General features: G+C 47.9%; 1 protein-coding gene across 2 annotated transcripts; it reads left to right on the top strand.

Annotated features, from left to right (window-relative positions):
• Positions 1–261: 261 nt before the first annotated feature.
• On the top strand, positions 262–18,916 carry SLC2A10 (solute carrier family 2 member 10). 2 transcript variants are annotated; one of them, XM_069750859.1, is made up of 6 exons: positions 262–296; positions 756–804; positions 2,166–3,440; positions 8,681–8,803; positions 9,835–9,970; positions 18,240–18,916. In XM_069750859.1, exons 2-6 carry the CDS (start codon positions 801–803, stop codon positions 18,358–18,360), a joined length of 1,659 nt encoding a protein of 552 aa, XP_069606960.1. In that variant the 5' UTR covers positions 262–296; positions 756–800; the 3' UTR covers positions 18,361–18,916. The 2 variants fall into 2 exon arrangements, with proteins under 2 accessions (XP_069606960.1, XP_069606959.1); XM_069750858.1 differs by having other exon boundaries at positions 272–451.
• Positions 18,917–19,226: the final 310 nt, after the last annotated feature.

Below are 19,226 nucleotides of genomic sequence, written 5' to 3'. Positions count from 1 at the left end.
TGAAATCTTTAGATTTTCCAAAATGTTATTGCTTTCTGTAACAGTAAAAAAGTCAGTTTTTGTAGAAAAAAATAAAAAATTTTGAACGAAAAATGAAATGGATAAAGACGAGCAGGGGGTAGGAGTCCTGGGGAGGGCAGTTTAAGCTTCTGAGCAGGGAGGCAAGGGTTAATACACTTTGATTCCTGTACTTGGGAGGAGAGAAGGGAAAAGTTTTTTTTTTCCTTTGCCACGTCCTCCTCACTTCCTGCAGCCGGTTCCCCTCCTCCCCGCACTGCTCTGTCCTCCCTGTTGCAGTAAGTAGTGCTCACCTATGTTTATCCCTGTACCTGCCACCTAACCACCAGCTCTGCCGGTCACTGAGCACCCAGCACAATGTGTGGCATCTCTGTGCTCACAGGTGGGACATTGTTACGGGCTGTACAGGATTTCGGTCTCGGACGGTAAACAGGTCAGTTCCCATTCGCTGACCGCAAGCATAGATCTGGGAATGGTGATGCATTAAGATCTAGAAGTCTGTTAGAAAGTTGCAGGCCTTAATTTTATTTACATGGGACTGCTGGACCTGCATTAGGTACAGATCCTTCTCCACCCCATTGTGCTGTGTGTGCCGAGGAGCCACACTCCGCACTGTCGCTGTATCCTGCCCCAGACGTCCCACCTGTAGGCACTTGATGTATCTGGCGGGTTCTGTGTCATGTCTGGGGTCTTCCTGCTATTTGTTCACTGTCCCTTTTATTCTGATTATTTTCCAGCTTCACCTACAATGCGAGAACACTGTCGGTGACCGTCACTGCATCATGGGTACGTCTCACACTGGTAAACCATATCTTACGCTGATTTTAGATGAAAAGACGATTGTAAAGTTATGAACGGTTACGACTAAAGAAAAGCAAATATCTTGAGCGTGTTAGTCCATTGGGACTGCCTCCTGCCTGCCGGGAACCCCCCGACGTCTCTTCTGATTGGTCGGTTTAGCACAACGTCACCGTTACAGCGTGACGCGCACATGATGCCAGCAGATAGGCGGTTTGCGTGGGTCCGGTGGACCGACAGCTACTCACTACTGTTGTAGCCGCCGCACCAGGGTCCTGTGAAACGATTCACGCCTGATAATTATGTAGTGTAAACTTTTACAAAGATCGGACCATATGACCAAAAGCACTCGATTGTCCGTTATAACATTTTGTACCTGGCAAAAAAATAGTTTCCCTTTTAATAAATAGTTAATTCGTTGCATTTCTTAGCATTTTTGGGCACTGTCCACACCCGCGCTACCAGTCATCTTCTGACACATTACCTGCCTGAACGATGAGCCATTAATTGGTCGTACAATCATACATTAATTAATTTTTACATGTAAATGCCTGACTGCCATCGTGGTGAGGTCACTTCTGGTGATCGTTTACTGCTGATCTGATGATCTACCCGTCTGGACCCAGCTTTATACTCCAATCACAATTTGCTTTGCAGCCTCGGCTCTTCTATTCCATTATGTCTTATGCCTTAGTCCCTGCTTATATATCTGGGATTTTTTTCTTATCATTTCCACAAAAAAAGTGTCCATTTTCATTACTGGTTGCTGCTTTTCATCCATCATTGGCCCTGGTGTCCATTCTTGCCATTCATTTTTCTCATGTAAGGACAGCACATTTCCCCCCAAAATAATAAACCTAAGTATACTTCACATATCTGTGATTCGCAGTCCAAATAAGGACCGTGATATATGGTCTGGTCTATGAGAACCTCCTCTTGGCTGACATCATCCACGCTCTTGTTTTGGTTAGCCAGCCTGGCACAACGTCACATGTGCAGGTGCATCACGCTACAACGATGATGTCACCCTAGTCCAACTAGTCACAAGAAGAGCCACCGATGCCAGGAGGTGGTTCTAAGAATTCCCGTCCAGTGGCCACAGATTACTAATCTTCTCTCTGCAGTGGATACATTTGCACCAACTCTTATCTGAGCAGTAAGGATCCAGCATGTCCAATTTTTGACTGCCGATCCTTTTGTTCTCTAATGGATAAGCTGCCCTCTGCGATGTTTGGCAGTGGCTCCTTCATAGAGGGAGCACTCTCTCTGTCAGTAAGAGAGTTGCGTGTGACCTCACCTTATGCGTCGTCTGACCTTACAGCTAATTATTTTCTCTGGCTTTCTTCCAGGTATCCCAGCAGTTCATCTCATCTTGGCGGCTACAGTGTCGCTACTGGGCGGCCTGATCTTTGGATATGAGCTCACTATTATCTCTGGGGCTCTACTACACCTGAAGAATGAGTTTCTTCTCACCTGTTTTCAGCAGGAGGTCCTGGTCAGCGCGGTACTGGTGGGGGCCCTGGCAGCTTCCCTGGTGGGCGGCTTCCTGATTGACCGTTCTGGTCGCCGGACTTCTATACTGGCCAGCAATGTAGTGGTTCTGAGTGGCAGCGTCATTCTAATTCTGTCTGGATCTTTCTGGTGGTTGGTCATCGGCCGTTTCACTATTGGGTTAGCCATCTCCGTCTCTTCTATGGCTTGCTGTATCTACATATCTGAGATTGTCCAGCCTCACCAGCGAGGCATGCTGGTGTCCCTCTATGAGACTGGCATCACCGTGGGCATTCTACTCTCCTACTCTGTAAACTACTTCATGTCTGGCTGGAAATATATGTTCGGTTTAGCAATTTCTCCAGCTTTATTACAGTTCATCAGTGTCTTATTTCTTCCGTCCAAAGCTTCTAAGGTGAATCTCTCAGATCAAGAATCCCACAATGGACTCATTCAGCTACAAGACTTTGAGGAGGCTGAAGATTTAAAGACCTGTTCATCCAACAAAGTCTACTCTTTCTTTGACCTCTTTCGCGCAAAGGATAACATGAGGACTAGGACTTTGATAGGGGTAGGGCTTGTACTATTTCAGCAATTGACCGGCCAGCCCAATGTCCTGTACTATGCCTCCACAATTTTTCGCTCAGTTGGGTTCCGGAGCAATTCATCGGCCATTCTTGCCTCTGTTGGGCTTGGTGTAGTCAAGGTTCTTTCTACTCTGGTGGCCATGAGTTGCGCAGACAAGGCAGGGAGGAGAGTTTTACTTATCACCGGCGGCATTATTATGACTATCTCCATAACCGGAATAGGATGCGCCAATTTTCTGATCCAGTTGGATTCTCACAAAAGCTGCGAGTCCTTGGCACAAGTTAATGCATCTACTCATCCGTTAAACTCTACCATGGATGCACTCACGGTGTCCTTTCAAGCTCAGCTGAATGACCCTGAGGCGTTTAACACAGGAATGGTGAGCGCTCACACAGCCGGAGTGACCAGTGTCAGTAGAGGGCAGACAGAGCACACGGATCCATCAGTCAGAGCCGGCATGTTGCACAGCTACTCTGTTTTGAATTGGATTACTCTGTTGAGTTTGATGGCGTTTGTAAGTGCTTTTTCTATTGGATTTGGACCAAGTAAGTGAAAAGCAAATAAGTGCGTAAGAATTAAAGTGATTTGTGGATTTCTTAAGTCTGGCACGGGCGATACAAAATCTCATGGCTACAATTACATGTACAGGCTTTGACTTGGAGTGTATAAAACTTCCTTAAAAGGGTTCTCCCCTACTATTACCGTAAATTGTATCTGTCATTCAGCAGGTCCCCATGTATGGAGCAGGCCCATAACCTGAACCAGATCCACACAAGGTAGATACCGGCTAAATGAAACATCTGACATCTGTATCTAAAAGCTGAAGCTGAGCTACACAAGCTGCTGTTAACCATTTACATGTTGCTGTCAATCTCTGACACCATCATTTAAATAGTGCTGTTACCTTGTGTTGACCAGCTCACATCGGCTCCTTCAACGTGATGTTGGGAACTGATGGGCTACTGTGCCAGCCAGGACCCAGCTAAAGGTCTCCATCACTGCTATCGTGGTTCTCCTGTGAAGCTAAGCTATAGGCCTAGCTTTATAGCAGACCATGGTGTACTCTGTTTACTGTAATACTGTTGTGTTGCAGTACATGGTATAAGGGATGTGCAGGTTCAATACCATACTATGATAATGGGAGTAAAAAAAATAAACTTTTTTTTTTAAATAACTAAAAAGATTTACTAAGATATATAATTATTCAACTTTCCCCAGTTAAAAGTGGAAGTCCGATTTATCAAAGTCTAATATTGTTTAACCGATACGGTAAACAAAAAAGAAAAAATTAATATGTAAAAATTATTTTATTTTTTTCAGTTGCCACAAATCCTTAAAAAAATACAATAAGAAGTTAACAAAATGTCTTATGTACCTCAAAATTGTATCAATAAAACAATCAGCTCACCAAGCAAGAGACAAGTCCTCACACAGCTCAATCGACAGAAAAATAAAAACGTTGGCAACAGAACGAATTGATTGTGTGTATATATATGAATCTATATGTATCTATATGTATGTGTGTGTGTGTATATATATATATATATATATATATATATATATATGTCACTTCGTCTGTCTGTCTGTCCTTCTGTCACGGTTATTCATTCGCTGATTGGTCTCGGCAGCTGCCTGTCATGGCTGCCGCGACCAATCAGTGATGGGCACAGTCCGATTAGTCCCTCCCCTACTCCCCTGCACTCACTGCCCGGCGCCCGCTCCGTAATCCCCTCCACTCACCGCTCACACAGGGTTAATGGCAGCGGTAATGGACCGCGGTGTAAAGCACTCCGTTATCGCTGCTATTAACCCTGTGTGTCCCCAACTATTTACTATTGATGCTGCCTATGCAGCATCAATAGTAAAAATATGTCATGTTGAAAATCATAAAAAAAACAAAAAACCTGCTATACTCGCCCTCCGCTGCTGGGACCGCTCCATTGCAAGCGGCAGCTTCCGGTCCCAGGGCTGGTGTGCGACAAGGACCTGCTGTGACGTCATGGTCATGTGACCGCGACGTCATCATAGGTCCTGCTCGCACCAGCCCTGGGACCGGAAGCTGCCGCTTGCAATGGAGCGGTCCCGGGAGCGTGGCGAGGTGCGAGAAAGGCGGCGGATGGTGAGTATAGCAGGACTTCCAACGGGCCTTCGGAAGGTGAGTATATGTTTATTTTTTTTTTAAGTCTCTATACTACGTGGCTCTGTGCTGGGCAATATACTAGGTGACTGGGCAATATACTAGGTGACTGGGCAATATACTAGGTGACTGGGCAATATACTAGGTGACTGGGCAATATACTAGGTGACTGGGCAATATACTAGGTGGCTGGGCAATATACTAGGTTGCAGGGCAATATACTAGGTGACTGGGCAATATACTACGTCGCTGGGCAATATACTACATGACTGGGCAATATACTACGTCGCTTGGCAATATACTACGTGGCTGGGCAATATACTACGTGGACACGCATATTCTAGAATACCCGATGCGTTAGAATAGGGCCATCATCTAGTGTGTGTGTGTGTGTCTGTGTGTGTGTGATATATATATATATATATATATATATATATATATATATATATATATATATATATATAATTACAGACCACAAGTTTGGACAACTTTTTTCTGTATTTTCATGATTATGAAAATTGTACACTCACACTGAAGGCATCAAAACTATGAATTAACACGTGGAATTATATACTTACCAAAAAAGTGTGAAACAACTGAAATTATGTCTTATATTCTAGGTTCTTTAAAGTAGCCACCTTTTGCTTTGATGACTGCCTTGCACACTCTTGACATTCTCTTGATGAGCTTTAAGAGGTAGTTACCGGGAATCGTCTTCCAACAATCTTGAAGGAGTTCCCAGAGATGCTTAGTACTTATTGGCCCTTTTGCCTTCACTCTGCAGTCCAGCTCACCCCAAACCATCTCGATGGGGTTCAGGTCTGGTGACGGTGGAGGCCAGGTCATCTGGCGTAGCACGCCATCACTCTCCTTCTTGGTTAAATAGCCCTTACACAGCCTGGAGGTGTGTTTGGGGTCATTGTCCTGCTGAAAAATAAATGATGGTCCAAATAAACACAAACCAGATGGAATAGCATGCCGCTGCAAGACGCTGTGGTAGCTATGCTGGTTCAGTATACCTTCAATTTTGAATAAATCCCCAACAGTGTCACCAGCAAAGCATCCCCACACAGTCACACCTTCTCCATGCTTCACAGTGGAAACCAGGCATGCAGAGTCCATCCGTTGACCTTTTTACAAAGACACGGTGGTTGGAACCAAAGATCTGAAATTTGGACTCATCAGACCAAAGCACAGATTTCCACTGGTCTAATGTCCATTCCTTGTGTTCTTTAGCCCAAACAAGTCTCTTCTGCTTGTTGCCTGTCCTTAGCAGTGGTTTCCTAGCAGCCATTTTACCATGAAGGTCTGCTGCACAAAGTCTCCTCTTAACAGTTGTTGTAGAGATCTGTCTGCTGCTAGAACTCTGTGTGGCATTGACCTGGTCTCCAATCTGAGCTGCTGTTAATCTGCGATTTCTGAGGCTGGTGACTCGGATAAACTTATCCTCAGAAGCAGAGGTGACTCTTTGTCTTCCTTTCCTGGGGCGGTCCTCATGTGAGCCAGATTCTTTGTAGCGCTTGATGGTTTTTGCCACTGCACTTGGTGACACTTTCAAAGTTTTCCCAATTTTTCGGACTGACTGACCTTCATTTCTTAAAGTAATGATGGCCACTTGTTTTTCTTTACTTAGCTGCTTTTTTCTTGCCATAATACAAATTCTAAAGGCCCCTTCACATTTAGCGACGCTGCAGCGATACCGACAACGATCCGGATCGCTGCAGCGTCGCTGTTTGGTCGCTGGAGAGCAGTCACACAGACCGCTCTCCAGCGACCAACGATGCCGGTAACCAGGGTAAACATCGGGTAACTAAGCGCAGGGCCGCGCTTAGTAACCCGATGTTTACCCTGGTTACCATGCTAAAAGTAAAAAAAAACAAACAGTACATACTTACCTACAGCTGTCTGTCCTCCAGCGCTGCGCTCTGCTTCTCTGCTCTCCTCCTGTACTGTCTGGGAGCCGGAAAGCAGAGCGGTGACGTCACCGCTCTGCTTTCCGGCTCACAGCCAGTACAGGAGGAGTGCAGAGCGCAGCGCTGGAGCACAGACAGCGGTAGGTAAGTATGTAGTGTTTGTTTTTTTTTACTTTTAGCATGGTAACCAGGGTAAACATCGGGTTACTAAGCGCGGCCCTGCGCTTAGTTACCCGATGTTTACCCTGGTTACCAGTGAAGACATCGCTGGATCGGTGTCACACACGCCGATCCAGCGATGTCAGCGGGAGTCCAGCGACGAAATAAAGTTCTGGACTTTCCTCAGCGACCAACGATCTCCCAGCAGGGGCCTGATCGTTGGTCGCTGTCACACAGAACGATTTCATTAACGATATCGTTGCTACGTCACAAATAGCAACGATATCGTTAACAATATCGTTATGTGTGAAGGTACCTTAACAGTCTATTCAGTAGGACTATCAGCTGTGTATCCACCAGACTTCTGCACAACACAACTGATGGTCCCAAAACCATTTATAAGGCAAGAAATCCCACTTATTAAACCTGACAGGGCACACCTGTGAAGTGAAAACCATTCCCAGTGACTACCTCTTGAAGCTCATCAAGAGAATGCCAAGAGTGTGCAAAGCAGTCATCAAAGCAAATGGTGGCTACTTTGAAGAACCTAGAATATAAGACATAATTTCAGTTGTTTCACACTTTTTTGTTAAGTATATAATTCCACATGTGTTAATTCATAGTTTCGATGCCTTCAGTGTGACTGTACAATTTTCATAGTCATGAAAATACAGAAAAATCTTTAAATGAGGTGTCCAAACTTTTGGTTTGTAATATATATATATATATATATATATATATATATATATATATATATATATATATATATATATATATATATATATATATATATATATATATATATATATGCCATATTAACTATACGCATGTGTCTATATTGGGGTATGTGGAAACGCTAATAATGTGCATTAGATATGTTATACTCTGGTCTACAGAGTAATATCCAGTTTTCAAATGTAAATTTCTTTGTCTTCACACATCAATATACTTTAGATCGGGCGTATTTGGTATCCATGTAATCAGCACAAATACAGAAATAGATGTAGAGGCATAAAAAAGTAGAACTTCATTGGGATACATACAATTTCCACAAAGTTATTACTTGTGAAGTAAAGTGTAACACATTAAAAATTGCAAAATTTCCTTTGGTCTTTAAAGAGGTTTTCCATTTTTGTTTTATTTTTGTATTTTTTTTTTTTTTTACAGCAAACTGTGCTTTATTCACCATTCTCAGGTCCAGCACTGTGTCTTTACTGCTGCTCCCAGTGTCTGTTGTTGTCTGCAGCGCTGACATCACATCGACGGTGCTGCAGCCAATCAGCTCAGCGACTCTGCCCAAGAAGATGGCACAAGCCTCACAGAACCGCTGAGCTCACTGATTGGCTGCAGCGCTGTCTACATGATGTCAGAGCTGTAAACAATAACAGAGACTAGGAGCAGCAGGGGAGACGTAGTGCTGGACCAGGGGAGGGTAAGAAAGGTTGTTTTCCAAGATCAGGGAAAAAAAAACCTTTTAAGCCAAGAAAACCTATTTGAGAGTTGCTGCCAGTGAATAAAAATATTTTAGGTGACAACCCTTTTCATGAATCCGCTTGTCCCCTCTGTCTTCCACCAGTGACCTGGTTGGTCCTCAGTGAGATCTATCCTACTGAAATCCGGGGTCGAGCCTTTGCCTTCTGTAACAGCTTGAACTGGGCCACCAACCTGCTGATCACCATGTCCTTCCTGGATGTCATCGGTGAGTCACACAGAGCGCTGTTCCCACTGCCCAAATCCCGCTGACTATGGGATAACCTATGTTGCATCCTCCTCATCTGCTCAGCATTCAGTGTCCGCTCCAGGACACCGCCATCATCAATGACTCTTCATGTGACGTGGTCAGCAATCCTCCACTATGGTCTCAGCAGAGGCTTGGGTTACTGTTGTATTGCTCCCCCATGCTTTACACTGCAGCTCTGCTTGTTCAGGTTCGTTGCTGTGTATAAGCATCATCAAAGCAGGAAAGTCAGTAGATGGGGAGATGATACATTACATTAAGGACACACAATTTTAACTAAAACTTGAGTAAGTATAATATTATAAAAGATGAGCTGAGTATTGACAATGGGGAGGATCCTCTGTAAATGGAAGGAGCTGAGAGTTCTTTATTATATTGCATGTCCTATAAAAGACAAAAGTATCATATTGTATTAGAAAACCTTTACAATTCCTCAAGAGTAATTTGGGGCGTGCACCCAAAAAATATATCAGGAAAAAATGTTATTAAAGGGGTTTTAGAAAACTGTACCCCAAATGCTACCTGGCATGTAAAGTGTTTTGCCTCCAAAGGTGATGTTTTGTCTAGAGCTCAGCTAACCGCTGCAGCCGATCACTGAGCTCAGCAGGTCAGCCGGGCTGCTGAGCTCAGTGATTGGCTGCAGAGATGACGTGTATTCCCAGACAGTCAGGTTTAGCATAAGTTACCCTATTACTGGGAGGTTTATCCCATTAGGACTGAAGGCATAAATGACTGATAAATGCAGATCACACATCTGATGAGGGTCCAAGGAGAATAGGGTCCACTAATTCACAATGGCCGATACTCCCAAAAAACCTAATGCAGAGTTGGCTATGCTTGCCTTTTGGCTTGTAACATGAAGTCTATGGGAGTTACAGAGAGAGTCGCGTAAGGGGGGATATGCACTGGTTGGGTTGAGGCCGGTGGGCCTGTGACATTGGCCCCCATGTTGTCCCATTGGTTTACTGTGTCCTGTCGTCTTTTCTTTCCAGAGTCCATAGGCCTGTCCTGGACCTTCCTGCTATACGGGATCATGGGAGTCGCTGCCATAATTTTTATTTACATATTTATTCCGGAAACCAAAGGAAGAACGTTACAGGAGATCGATGAGCTGTTCTCAGACAGAAGGTGAACCATGATTATTAGCCGAGGAATTAAGGATATGATAGAAATCTCTATCCTTAAAAGGAAGCTATTATCAGAAATTGACCCTTTGTGTAAATCATATTTTTGTGTCATGTATTTTTAAAAGATTTTTTTTCAAAATGAGTAATCTTGCAATTTTCCACTGAGGTTTTTTTTTTTTTACCACTCCCAGTTACTCTCTTTTTGGGAAGAGTTTTCAGCAGGTTCCTTATCAGCAGAGGCTAGATGACGAGGACAGCTTATAATACAGGATCCACCAGTCACAATAGGCGTTGTCACAGCTCCCTCTTTACAATGACTTTTGCTCAGGCTCATTAGACACATGAAATCATAGGGTCAGGATCTGCCCATTATGGCTGGTTACATGTGTTGATTCCTGAAACAATAGGAAGTTAGTCTAAAAAAAAATCCTTAGTGGCCAGTGTGAAATTTGCAAGACTTTTCACAATCACAGATTGTGATTTTGAAAAAAAAAATGCCTACGTTTATAAAAAAATACATTTAACACAAAAACCTGACTTACACGATAGGTCATTTTCTGATGACCTATTACCTTTAATTACACTTGATCATAGGTGCAATCATTTTTTCATTTTTCCAAGCCCCTCCAATCTCACTGGTGACATCTGTATGTGTAAGCCCCTCCCATTCCACTGGTCACAGCTTCTACTACAAGCCACTCCCATCTCACTGATCATAGCAGTCAGTACAAACCCATCCCATTGTTCACAGCTGTCAGTACAAGCACCTCCCATCCCGTTGGTCACAGCTGTCAGTACAAGCCCCTCCCATCCCATTGGTCACAGCTGTCAGTACAAGCGCCTCCCATCCCGTTGGTCACAGCTGTCAGTACAAGCCCCTCCCATCCCATTGGTCACAGCTGTCAGTACAAGCCCCTCCCATCCCACTGTTCACAGCTGTCAGTACAAGCGCCTCCCATCCCGTTGGTCACAGCTGTCAGTACAAGCCCCTCCCATCCCATTGGTCACAGCTGTCAGTACAAGCCCCTCCCATCTCACTGGTCACAGCTGTCAGTACAAGCCCCTCCCATCCCACTGGTCACAGCTGTCAGTACAAGCCCCTCCCATCCCACTGGTCACAGCTGTCAGTACAAGCGCCTCCCATTCCGCTGGTCACAGCTGTCAGTACAAGCGCCTCCCATCCCGCTGGTCACAGCTGTCAGTACAAGCGCCTCCCATCCCGCTGGTCACAGCTGTCAGTACAAGCGCCTCCCATCCCGCTGGTCACAGCTGTCAGTACAAGCGCCTCCCATCCCGCTGGTCACAGCTGTCAGTACAAGCGCCTCCCATCCCGCTGGTCACAGCTGTCAGTACAAGCGCCTCCCATCCCGCTGGTCACAGCTGTCAGTACAAGCGCCTCCCATCCCGCTGGTCACAGCTGTCAGTACAAGCGCCTCCCATCCCGCTGGTCACAGCTGTCAGTACAAGCGCCTCCCATCCCGCTGGTCACAGCTGTCAGTACAAGCGCCTCCCATCCCGCTGGTCACAGCTGTCAGTACAAGCGCCTCCCATCCCGCTGGTCACAGCTGTCAGTACAAGCGCCTCCCATCCCGCTGGTCACAGCTGTCAGTACAAGCGCCTCCCATCCCGCTGGTCACAGCTGTCAGTACAAGCGCCTCCCATCCCGCTGGTCACAGCTGTCAGTACAAGCGCCACCCATCCCGCTGGTCACAGCTGTCAGTACAAGCGCCTCCCATCCCGCTGGTCACAGCTGTCAGTACAAGCGCCTCCCATCCCGCTGGTCACAGCTGTCAGTACAAGCGCCTCCCATCCCGCTGGTCACAGCTGTCAGTACAAGCGCCTCCCATCCCGCTGGTCACAGCTGTCAGTATAAGCCCTTGCCATTGGTCACAGCTGTCAGTACAAGCGGCTCCCATCCCGCTGGTCACAGCTGTCAGTACAAGCGCCTCCCATCCCGCTGGTCACAGCTGTCAGTACAAGCGGCTCCCATCCCGCTGGTCACAGCTGTCAGTACAAGCGCCTCCCATCCCACTGGTTACAGCTGTCAGTATAAGCCCTTGCCATTGGTCACAGCTGTCAGTACAAGCGGCTCCCATCCCACTGGTCACAGCTGTCAGTACAAGCGCCTCCCATCCCGCTGGTCACAGCTGTCAGTACAAGCGCCTCCCATCCCACTGGTTACAACTGTCAGTATAAGCCCTTGCCATTGGTCACAGCTGTCAGTACAAGCGGCTCCCATCCCACTGGTCACAGCTGTCAGTACAAGCGCCTCCCATTCCGCTGGTCACAGCTGTCAGTACAAGCGGCTCCCATCCCGCTGGTCACAGCTGTCAGTACAAGCGCCTCCCATCCCACTGGTTACAGCTGTCAGTATAAGCCCTTGCCATTGGTCACAGCTGTCAGTACAAGCGGCTCCCATCCCACTGGTCACAGCTGTCAGTACAAGCGCCTCCCATCCCGCTGGTCACAGCTGTCAGTACAAGCGCCTCCCATCCCGCTGGTCACAGCTGTCAGTACAAGCGCCTCCCATCCCGCTGGTCACAGCTGTCAGTACAAGCGCCTCCCATCCCGCTGGTCACAGCTGTCAGTACAAGCGCCTCCCATCCCGCTGGTCACAGCTGTCAGTACAAGCGCCTCCCATCCCGCTGGTCACAGCTGTCAGTACAAGCGCCTCCCATCCCGCTGGTCACAGCTGTCAGTACAAGCGCCTCCCATCCCGCTGGTCACAGCTGTCAGTACAAGCGCCTCCCATCCCGCTGGTCACAGCTGTCAGTACAAGCGCCTCCCATCCCGCTGGTCACAGCTGTCAGTACAAGCGCCTCCCATCCCGCTGGTCACAGCTGTCAGTACAAGCGCCTCCCATCCCACTGGTCACAGCTGTCAGTACAAGCGCCTCCCATCCCACTGGTTACAGCTGTCAGTATAAGCCCTTGCCATTGGTCACAGCTGTCAGTACAAGCGGCTCCCATCCCACTGGTCACAGCTGTCAGTACAAGCGCCTCCCATCCCGCTGGTCACAGCTGTCAGTACAAGCGCCTCCCATCCCGCTGGTCACAGCTGTCAGTACAAGCGCCTCCCATCCCGCTGGTCACAGCTGTCAGTACAAGCGCCTCCCATCCCGCTGGTCACAGCTGTCAGTACAAGCGCCTCCCATCCCGCTGGTCACAGCTGTCAGTACAAGCGCCTCCCATCCCGCTGGTCACAGCTGTCAGTACAAGCGCCTCCCATCCCGCTGGTCACAGCTGTCAGTACAAGCGCCTCCCATCCCGCTGGTCACAGCTGTCAGTACAAGCGCCTCCCATCCCGCTGGTCACAGCTGTCAGTACAAGCGCCTCCCATCCCGCTGGTCACAGCTGTCAGTACAAGCGCCTCCCATCCCGCTGGTCACAGCTGTCAGTACAAGCGCCTCCCATCCCGCTGGTCACAGCTGTCAGTACAAGCGCCTCCCATCCCGCTGGTCACAGCTGTCAGTACAAGCGCCTCCCATCCCGCTGGTCACAGCTGTCAGTACAAGCGGCTCCCATCCCGCTGGTCACAGCTGTCAGTACAAGCGCCTCCCATCCCGCTGGTTACAGCTGTCAGTATAAGCCCTTGCCATTGGTCACAGCTGTCAGTACAAGCGGCTCCCATCCCACTGGTTACAGCTGTCAGTATAAGCCCTTGCCATTGGTCACAGCTGTCAGTACAAGCGGCTCCCATCCCACTGGTCACAGCTGTCAGTACAAGCGCCTCCCATCCCGCTGGTCACAGCTGTCAGTACAAGCGGCTCCCATCCCGCTGGTCACAGCTGTCAGTACAAGCGCCTCCCATCCCACTGGTTACAGCTGTCAGTATAAGCCCTTGCCATTGGTCACAGCTGTCAGTACAAGCGGCTCCCATCCCACTGGTCACAGCTGTCAGTACAAGCGCCTCCCATCCCGCTGGTCACAGCTGTCAGTACAAGCGCCTCCCATCTCGCTGGTCACAGCTGTCAGTACAAGCGCCTCCCATCCCGCTGGTCACAGCTGTCAGTACAAGCGCCTCCCATCCCGCTGGTCACAGCTGTCAGTACAAGCGCCTCCCATCCCGCTGGTCACAGCTGTCTGTATAAGCGCCTCCCATCCCGCTGGTCACAGCTGTCAGTACAAGCGCCTCCCATCCCGCTGGTCACAGCTGTCAGTATAAGCCCTTGCCATTGGTCACAGCTGTCAGTACAAGCGGCTCCCATCCCACTGGTCACAGCTGTCAGTACAAGCGCCTCCCATCCCGCTGGTCACAGCTGTCAGTACAAGCGGCTCCCATCCCGCTGGTCACAGCTGTCAGTACAAGCGCCTCCCATCCCACTGGTTACAGCTGTCAGTATAAGCCCTTGCCATTGGTCACAGCTGTCAGTACAAGCGGCTCCCATCCCACTGGTCACAGCTGTCAGTACAAGCGCCTCCCATCCCGCTGGTCACAGCTGTCAGTACAAGCGCCTCTCATCTCGCTGGTCATAGCTGTCAGTACAAGCGCCTCCCATCCCGCTGGTCACAGCTGTCAGTACATGCGCCTCCCATCCCGCTGGTTACAGCTGTCAGTACAAGCGCCTCCCATCCCGCTGGTCACAGCTGTCAGTACAAGCGCCTCCCATCCCGCTGGTCACAGCTGTCAGTACAAGCGCCTCCCATCCCACTGGTTACAGCTGTCAGTATAAGCCCTTGCCATTGGTCACAGCTGTCAGTACAAGCGGCTCCCATCCCGCTGGTCACAGCTGTCAGTACAAGCGCCTCCCATCCCGCTGGTTACAGCTGTCAGTATAAGCCCTTGCCATTGGTCACAGCTGTCAGTACAAGCGGCTCCCATCCCACTGGTCACAGCTGTCAGTACAAGCGCCTCCCATCCCGCTGGTCACAGCTGTCAGTACAAGCGCCTCCCATCCCGCTGGTCACAGCTGTCAGTACAAGCGGCTCCCATCCCGCTGGTCACAGCTGTCAGTACAAGCGGCTCCCATCCCGCTGGTCACAGCTGTCAGTACAAGCGCCTCCCATCCCGCTGGTCACAGCTGTCAGTACAAGCGCCTCCCATCCCGCTGGTCACAGCTGTCAGTACAAGCGGCTCCCATCCCGCTGGTCACAGCTGTCAGTACAAGCGGCTCCCATCCCGCTGGTCACAGCTGTCAGTACAAGCGGCTCCCATCCCGCTGGTCACAGCTGTCAGTACAAGCGCCTCCCATCCCGCTGGTCACAGCTGTCAGTACAAGCGGCTCCCATCCCGCTGGTCACAGCTGTCAGTACAAGCGCCTCCCATCCCACTGGTTACAGCTGTCAGTATAAGCCCTTGCCAATGGTCACAGCTGTCAGTACAAGCGCCTCCCATCCCGCTGGTCACAGCTGTCAGTACAAGCGCCTCCCATCTCGCTGGTCACAGCTGTCAGTACAAGCGCCTCCCATCCCGCTGGTCACAGCTGTCAGTACAAGCGCCTCCCATCCCGCTGGTCACATCTGTTAGTACAAGCCCCTCCCATCCCGCATGAGACAGTTGTCAGCCATCATTATTTCATAAATGGCTTTTCCCATTGCTTCTTCCATGCAGTCTAGTTTTTAGCCCTGTGACCCTTCTCTGGGAACCCTTTGGCTGAGCCATACCCTTTGTGAGATCTACATAGATCTGTGCACTTTCTATTTTTTTTCGGTTTTGTTTCTGTTTGATGCCATCTGTGGAAAATGTTAGAAAGAACCGCACATAATTACAGCGGAGCCATTGATTTAGAGCGAGGGCGCCTGATTGCTGCATGGTTCCTGGTTTCTGGTTTTAATGCTCACAAATCCTCAGTGATTATGGCAGCCTCATTCCTGTAAGTTCACAAATCTTTTCTTCAAATCATTTAGCTTTTTTTCCATTGTCTTGGGGTCTTGGCTTTTGGGTAGAGGTGGCAGCTGTGCACCCGACCACAAAGGCCTGCAGCTCATTGGCGTGGAGCAGCCATGGAAAATATCTGCAGTGCAGGAGAACTAATGAGGCTTGGCAGTGGGATGGAGGTGTAAGGAGATGGATATACTGCCTACGTTCCCCCTTGAAGACATGCGTATTGTTGTAATGTGTATTGTGACGTGCGTTATTAGTGTTGGTGTTGTAAACTGCCATGCCGTAGGGAAAGTTAATAACTGGGGCTAGCCCAGAGTAGGGGGGGCTATAGTGAAGGGACAGAAACAGTTTCCTGTCATGACGTCAGATAGGGCTCAGCAGGTAGTAGAAGCAGACCTAAGGTCTGACCAGTCAGCAGAGCTGCGTGACGTGGGTGTCCGAGTGGTGTGGAGACTAAAGCAGTGGATAGTCCGATCCTGAGTAGAAGTGATTGAAGGACAGAGTGGTTGACTAGAGATGGGTCCTTTGACAGGACACCTAGCAGTATGGCCCTGAGTTCACAAGTTAAAGAGGTAATGGGAATGGGCCAGGACAAAACTGGGAACGTGAGCCAAAGAGAGCGTCCTGGGTGTCAGTTCTAAGGTATCAGCAAACAGAGAAACTAATGTAAGACCATAGTGGCAATTATTATTATTATACATTTATATAGCGCCATTTATTCCATGGCGCTTTACATGTGAGAAGGGGCAAATATAGACAAGCACAATAAACCTGAGCAATACAAGGCACTAACAGGTACAGAAGCAGGGAGGACTCTGCCCGCGAGGGTTCACAGTCTGCAGGGGATGGGTGAGGATACACTGGGAGAGGATAGAGCTGGTCGTGCGGTGGTTCAGCAGACTAAGGATCACTGCAGATTGTAGGCTTGTCAGAAGAGGTGGGTCGTAGCTTAGTTGAGGCAAAAAGGACATGGAACCGGTTGCTGATGTGCAGGACTCCCATGTACTGGACTGTGGTACCGTTAGTGAGAACTAGGAAAGCTCCCGAAGTATTGTGCTGGGTTAGGGTGAAGAGAGAAGAATTAGTTGAGGCAGAAACCAGCGAGCCTAGAGAAGGAAAGTTAGACAGAGCATCTTCATGCGCAATGTTCTTAAAGAAACGTTTTTGAAACCGCTATCTATTATACATGCGCAGCTCCCACCAAGTTGATGTTCAGTAAAAGACTGTTTACGTTTGATTGGTGGTCTCACTCATTGAACTTTTCACCATTTGATTCTGGCCAACCAAGATATCATGTGACCTGCAAGTGAGTAGTACTCCCATAGATGAAGCCCACACACCCATCCAGGACTCCCACCTCCATGTAGCGTGTCGGGGCGTGAAAGACAAGCACCTGCTCCGCAGCTGCTTCCCGAGCCTCTTAATAATCGTCTAAGTATGATATCTATCTATACTGTATATAATACTGTACATACAGGACTCAAGAGGCCTCAATCCTGCTGTCAAGCCTCATTAGTTCTTCCGCTCTGCAGAAAACCATTATTGGAAATAATGGTAGAATGGAAGCAAAACCCTGACTCCAAGAACTTACTATCTACGAGTCTTGTTTTTCTCACAGTTTGCTGCTTCGGTGTACGTAAATCTTTTAGTTAGATGTTTCTCTGGTTACTGAAGTACAATTGTCAACATTTCATAAGTTTTAACACTTTCTTTTGTCAAATTCATGAAGTTTAGGTAAAGACACAATATAAACGTGTTGTCGCTTATTTTTCTAGACTACTGCTCTTCACCCTGGCAGCCGGATATCCACTTCTGGGCCAAATGCTGGCTGATGACCGCCCATTCTTGGAGTTTATCACAATTTCTGTTTTGTCTGTCTGCTTTTTGAGGACTGACCACAGGTTCTCTATTACAGGGGTCCCCAACTCCAGTCCTCAAGGCCCACCAACATGTCATGTTTTCAGGATTTCCTTAATCTTGCCCAGGTAATAATTGCATCACCTGTGCAATGCAAAGGAAATCCTGAAAACATGACCTGTTGGTGGGCCTTGAGGACTGGAGTTGGGGACCCCTGCTATTGGAATGAGATCTGGGGAGTTTCTGGGCAGTGGGCCCAAAATGTCAATGCTTTGTGCACTGAGCCCTTAGTTATCATTTTGATAAGCTCCAAGCACTGGTGAGACTAGAATGTAATGGGTCTTCAGTCAGGATTTGGCCCAGAAGCTGATAATTGTACTTCAGTAACCAGAAAAACATCCAACTAAAAGATCGATAAACACTGAAGCAGTAAACTGTGCGAAAACCAAAATTTATGTCAATCTCAAAACTCTTGGCCATGACTGTACATGGTTAATGGAATGAAATGGCAAAAAACAGCCACTGTGTCACCCGATAGGATACCATTATATCTCTGTGGCATTTATTATTCTGACTTTTTTCTTTTCCAGATTTCTTGCCAGAAGTCAGACATCGGAAATATTAGGGCAGAAGAGTCAATCATCTTGTCATCGCTACAGAAAAATGGAGCAATCCACCACATCTGACTCCAGCACCTCCAGCAGCCTCTAATAACAGAGGTCAGACATGGATGCTGGTGCCTTTGATGCCACGGTGGACATGGTGCTTTATAGCTGCAGCCTGAATACTGTAGGCTCTGGCGATGTCCACCATGTACCAGTACGGTCAACTTTACTTGCGGTTCTTCCTAGACGGTGGTATTAGTGCTATATAGTTATATACTGCTCTGAGAATTGCCACCTAGTAGTACGGTGTTGCCAGTGGCGTTACTTGAAGCTTGTAGGCCCCGATGCAAAATCTACAACAGGGACCCCAACTATCTAAGGCCTTTCGTAGTAATGATCTTTTAATATGGGCCAAAGGGATCTTTAGGGACTTTCCGGGCTCAGGTGTGATATCAACCCCTGCACCTATTATAGTTACTCCTTTGGGTGTTGCTGCAGGTATCGTCATTGCTCAGGTTCAGCACAGACTGTCGGAATTATCTGTGCAGCTCTCTGGCTTCTAGACATAGTGCCCCCTGGTGGTGGCCAACGATGTTGTATCGGATGTTTTTATTTGTAAATTTGGAGAAATCTCCATATTAAATTTGATTTTATATTTTTCATGTAGTTGTCATTATTTTCTGGAGTCACTGGATTCTCTGTTTCGATGTGCACTTGAGGAGGATGAATTTTATTTCCTTTTTTTTAAATTGAGCATCATGAAAAGTTCTCCAACTTTCTTCTCTCTGCTACCTCTCAGTGAATCAAAACTGATTTTTTTTACAACCATTCGGGTCACTTCTTACAGCCAAACATTTATGTATTCAGTCTAGAGAATATTTAGTATCTTGGACTCCAGAGGGTTTGCCTGCACGAATATGCTGTAGAAAAACTATTGAGACAAAAGAGAGACTTGTGCAGCTGATGTGTTCA

Source organism: Ranitomeya imitator, chromosome 2 (assembly GCF_032444005.1).
Source record: "Ranitomeya imitator isolate aRanImi1 chromosome 2, aRanImi1.pri, whole genome shotgun sequence".
Classification (NCBI taxonomy): Eukaryota; Metazoa; Chordata; class Amphibia; order Anura; family Dendrobatidae; genus Ranitomeya; species Ranitomeya imitator.
This window is presented reverse-complemented; position numbering and strand designations above follow the sequence as displayed.